At 46.0% G+C, this 5,000-nt stretch overlaps 1 protein-coding gene across 1 annotated transcript in view; it reads right to left on the reverse strand.

Annotated features, from left to right (window-relative positions):
* Positions 1 to 2,096, reverse strand: part of LOC123507718 (myosin-6-like) — a 2,136-nt gene extending 40 nt beyond the window's left edge. Inside the window, exons 1-3 of the mRNA XM_045260878.1 lie at positions 1,828 to 2,096; positions 571 to 1,772; positions 1 to 486 (exon numbers count right to left, since the gene is read on the reverse strand). The exon at positions 1 to 486 is cut by the window's left edge and continues 40 nt beyond it. Of these exons, the coding sequence (XP_045116813.1) occupies positions 623 to 1,772; positions 1,828 to 2,096 (1,419 nt within the window). The 3' untranslated portion in view covers positions 1 to 486; positions 571 to 622. The remainder of the gene's footprint in view (positions 487 to 570; positions 1,773 to 1,827) is intronic.
* Positions 2,097 to 5,000: the final 2,904 nt, after the last annotated feature.

The following is a 5,000-nucleotide window of genomic DNA, read 5'->3' on the forward strand; positions in this document are numbered from 1 at the left end:
CACCACCACCATCTGCACCAGGTCGCCAGACTTACGGATCAAGGTCACAACGTGTTCGTGGGACGCCTGAGACACGCTGAAGGAAAGCAAACCTTCGCTCCTGAAGTGTGTGCGGATATAAACATTGGTTGTACACAGTGTTAATAAGAGAAAACGAAAACAAAACTTGACCTCCAAGTCCTTACAAATAAAACAGCGACCTCCAAGTTCATACAAACAAAACAGCGACCTCCAAGTTCATACAAACAAAACAGCGACCTCCAAGTTCATACAAATAAAACAGCGACCTCCAAGTCATACAAACAAAACAGCGACCTCCAAGTTCATACAAACAAAACAGCGACCTCCAAGTTCATACAAATAAAACAGCGACCTCCATGTCCTTACAAATAAAACAGCGACCTCCATGTCCTTACAAATAAATCTTGACCTCCATGTCCTTACAAATAAATCTTGACCTCCATGTCCTTACAAATAAATCTTGACCTCCACGTCCTTACAAATAAATCTTGACCTCCATGTCCTTACAAATAAATCTTGACCTCCACGTCCTTACAAATAAATCTTGACCTCCATGTCCTAACAAACAAAACAAAGGTATTTTTTTTGCCTCTCAGGCGATTTATAACTCATTCCTTTCCCTGATCTTTCTTTTGTGTTTCTTTTTCTGTGTTTCCTGTCCTTCTCTGGTGTTGTTCTCATCCAATTCCAGCAATAACCGTGCACGTTCCATCAACTGTTCATTCACGGCATTAGCAAGCCTTTCTGCGTGTTCAGAGGCTTGCTGGCTACTTTCCCGAGGCTTCAATGCTACGATGTTTCTCTTACGTTTCCTTTTACGTGCCTTGGTGTTGTTCTCCTCCAATTCCAGCGATAACCGTGCACGTTCCAGCAACTGTTCATTCACGGCATTAGCAAGCCTTCCTGCGTGTTCAGAGGCTTGCTGGCTACTTTCCCGAGGCTTCAATGCTACGATGTTTCTCTCAGGTCCCTGTGCCTTGGTGTTATTTTCCTCCACTTCTAGCAATAACCGTGCACGTTCCAGCAACTGCTCATTCACAGCATTAGCAAGCCTTTCTGCGTGTTCAACAGCTTGCTGGCTACTTTCCTGAGACTCCATGGCTGCGTCTCCAGGGACCATGTTTTGCGGCTGATGGAAGCCGCCTTCTTGGTCCTGGGGACGCTTCTCTGTCTCTTCGTGAGTCTCGTCGTCTTGCACTGCCTGTCTGTAATTCTTCTTAGCCTCAATCAGTTCTTCTTCCAGTGCATTCTTTTCTTCCATCAGCCTTCCATACTTCTCTTCGGCCTCTGTCAGGGCCCTTCTTTTATCCATAGCAGTCTTCAACAGAAGAGACTCCATAAGGTGTTTTCTGGCCTCTTCTGTTTTCTTCCAATCGTCTCTGATGACGGAGACGGCCTCGACCATCTGGTGGTTCAGGCCGGCCATCTCGTCCACGTCATCTAGCAGGCTTTCCTTGATAGCCTGCAGCCGGAGGTGGTCCTGCCTCAGGCTGTCGTGTTGCTGCCGGAGACTGTGCAGCTCGCGCCGCACGCTCCGGTAGCTCTTCTTGAGGCCGCCTTGGGCGGCCTCAAGGTCACGCTGGTCCTTTACAAGACCAGCATGGACGGTTCGCAGGGTCTCATGCACCCCCTGCAGGGACTCATGCTCCTCGAGCAGGGCCGCATGCTTGTCAAGCAGGGCCGCGTGCTCTTGTCGCAGGTCCTCGTGCTGGTGGTGCAGAGTCAACTGCTCCTGGCGCAGGAGCGCGCTCCTGCTGGAGAGCAGCGCGCTCCTCGCGCAGCATCTGGAGGTCGCCCAGGACCTGCAGGTGCTCCCCCAGGACGTCTGAGTGTTTGGCACTCAGCCTGAGGTTGCCCTGCTGGGCGTCCTCCAGTGCTTCCGTCAGGCGGGCTACCTCGTGCTCGAGGTCCCGCCTGTCCTCCAGGAGGCTGCTGGACAGAGCCAGCGCCTCCTGACAATCACCGGCACACTGTACAGTGTGCCGGTGTCCTGACGCTGTGCCTGTGGCCGCTGCAAGAGCGGCACACAGCGTGCACAGCGCTGCTATCCAATTCACATTTTTTCTGATCTTCATGCACTTGTTAATTTTTAATGTGAGTGTGTTACAGGGCAAAGCACGTTTGAGGGAGCAGGTCCAATGAAGGCTGGTGTCCTGCAGTACACATCCCTACACTGTAACTATTAGCTTCAGTTCTGCTCTATCAAGTCCAAAAGATGAACAACTTTCCTCCCCGCTAAATGTACCCCTGCGACGCCTCTTATTGGGACAGCTTCAGTACAAGTCACGGCTCAACGAACACACACACACACACACACACACACACACACACACACACACACACACACACACACACACACACACGCCAACCATTGACTGTTCCCAATGCTCATCTTCCACCACTCAAAACACCAAAACAACAACAACACGTGTTTCAATTGTCAAGTTTCATTACTCTCCATTGTTCCTCCTCCTCCTCCTCCTCCTCCTCCTCCTCCTCCTCCTCCTCCTCCTCCTCCTCCTCCTCCTTCCGCTCCTAAGAAACCTCCTCCCTCCTCTCCTGTCCATCTCTCTCAATCTGTACAGTTCCATGTAGTGGCTGTGATACTCATCTACCTATACGAGTACTTGTCCTGAATGATGTTAACCAAACACTGCCACCACAAGAAGCGATGCAGTCTGTGCCTCAAGTCTTTATATACATACACAAAGAAACAAAAAATCACATTCTATCTGCAATTTGTTCCCAGTTCAAAGGTTAGATGTGGGTGGAGAAGTACAGATCTCTCAGATTGGTGATTAGGAGAGAGAGAGAGAGAGAGAGAGAGAGAGAGAGAGAGAGAGAGAGAGAGAGAGAGAGAGAGAGAGAGAGAGAGAGAGAGAGAGGAAGACCATTATCAAACACTCTCAATATCTGTTATCAGCAATCACAAACTGCTGCCATTGCCACTAACTCATAAGAGAACACACACACACACACACACACACACACACACACACACACACACACACACACACACACACAAAAAAAAAAGGAAAGGAAGGAGAAAACGAAAAAGAGAAGGAAGAAGAAGAAGAAGAAGAAGAAGAAGAAGAAGAAGAAGAAGAAGAAGAAGAAGAAGAAGAAGAAAATAATAATAATAATAAGAAGAAGAAGAAGACCACAACCACTAAGACTATTTTCAAAGGCCACAAATGATTAACCAGGTCCTCGAATACGTTTCCCCAATTAATAATGTAGAAATTTTGTTAACCTGTCACTAGAACCATAAACACCTTTAAAGCAGTGGTCCTTAACCTTTTTCATTGCCCGTACCCCTTAATATCTCACAAAAATTTTTCGTACCCCCTCCAATATAAATACTATACAAACATATGAAAAAGATTAGTGATAGTGTTTACAGCACTGATTTAAAAAATTGAGACAATTATAGTAAGAGAAAAATTAGGAAAATATGTTCTGCTTTCTCATGATAAATATACAGTACCATTGCACTGGCTGCCATGTCTCGTACCCCTAGGTTTAAGGTTTCGTACCCCTTGGGGGTACAGGTACCCCAGGTTAAGAACCACTGCCTTTAAAGATTCACGTCCCTTCATCTTAAACCTTTTGAAAGTAGTGAAGTGATGAAAATAGTGCTCAGGTGTGTGTGTGTGTGTGTGTGTGTGTGTGTGTGTGTGTGTGTGTGTGTGTGTGTGTGTGTGTGTGTGTGTGTTGAGGGTGGCGGAGAGGCGGACGTAGGGCATGGGTGGATGTGTGACTTGTGCTGTGATGGGCGTAGGTGTGTGGTTGTGGGCAGGGGTTAGCTGCGTGTGATATCATATTCTCTCCGTTGATCTTTAACAAATAAAAGTGTGAAATGAAAGGGAAAGTACAAAGATTAAGGAGGCTCGCTAGAAAACACTCCTAGTATTTTTTGAAGGTTAAAAAAAACTATGAAATGAAAGAAAATGTATAAGAAATAAGGAAAACAAACTAGAAAACAGTCTTAGTATTGTATGGCGACTAGAAAACTTCCACAAATGAAAGAGAATGTGTAAGAAATAAAGAAAACAAACTAGAGAACAGTCATAGTATTGTTTGCAGAGTAGAAAACTTTGACAAATGAAAGAGAATGTCTGAAAATCAAGGAAACAAGCTAGAAAACACTCTCAGTACTGTTTGGAGACTAGAAACCCTTGACAAATGAAAGAGAAAGCGTAGAAATTAAGGAAACAAGCTAGAAAACACTCCCAGTACTGTTTGGAGACTAGAAACCCTTGACAAATGAAAGAGAAAGCGTAGAAATTAAGGAAACAAGCTAGAAAACACTCCCAGCACTGTTTGGAGACTAAGAAAACTTTGACAAATGAAAGAGAATGTGTGGGAATTTAGGAAGCACGCTGAACACACAGGAAGGAGGAAAGGAGCGTGGTTTGTTACTTGACTATAGGCTTGAGGTGTACACAGGTGAATAAATGAGACAGGTACGGGGCCTCACCTCACCTGACCGCTGCACGTAATCAGTGTTAATTAAGCTTCGTGGCCTGACAGGTGTGTGTGTGTGTGTGTGTGTGTGTGTGTGTGTGTGTGTGTGTGTGTGTGTGTGTGTGTGTGTGTGTGTGTGTGTGTGTGTGTGTGTGTGTGTGTGTGTGTGTGTGTGTGTGTGTGTGTGTTAGATACGACTAAGGGAGTTATGTTCTGCTCTGTGCAAGATTAGTGATGAGTCATAAGTTCAACACATGAGAGGTGAAACACACATAGGACAACTCAATTTTTTCTTCTTTTATGCGCGAGAGGTCTGGCCAAGGGGAGCAAAAGTGAGGGGGAAAGAGGCCCACTGAAGGCGCCACTCCCTATAGAGGAAGACCCTGAAGCAAGTTGTTTTTGTGGTTTTAGAGACAAATTAACAAAACTTCTACATTATAAACAGGAGTGTGTGTGTGTGTGTGTGTGTGTGTGTGTGTGTGTGTGTGTGTGTGTGTGTGTGTGTGTGTGTG

The sequence above is a fragment of the Portunus trituberculatus genome, chromosome 23 (assembly GCF_017591435.1).
Source record: "Portunus trituberculatus isolate SZX2019 chromosome 23, ASM1759143v1, whole genome shotgun sequence".
Taxonomy (NCBI): Eukaryota; Metazoa; Arthropoda; class Malacostraca; order Decapoda; family Portunidae; genus Portunus; species Portunus trituberculatus.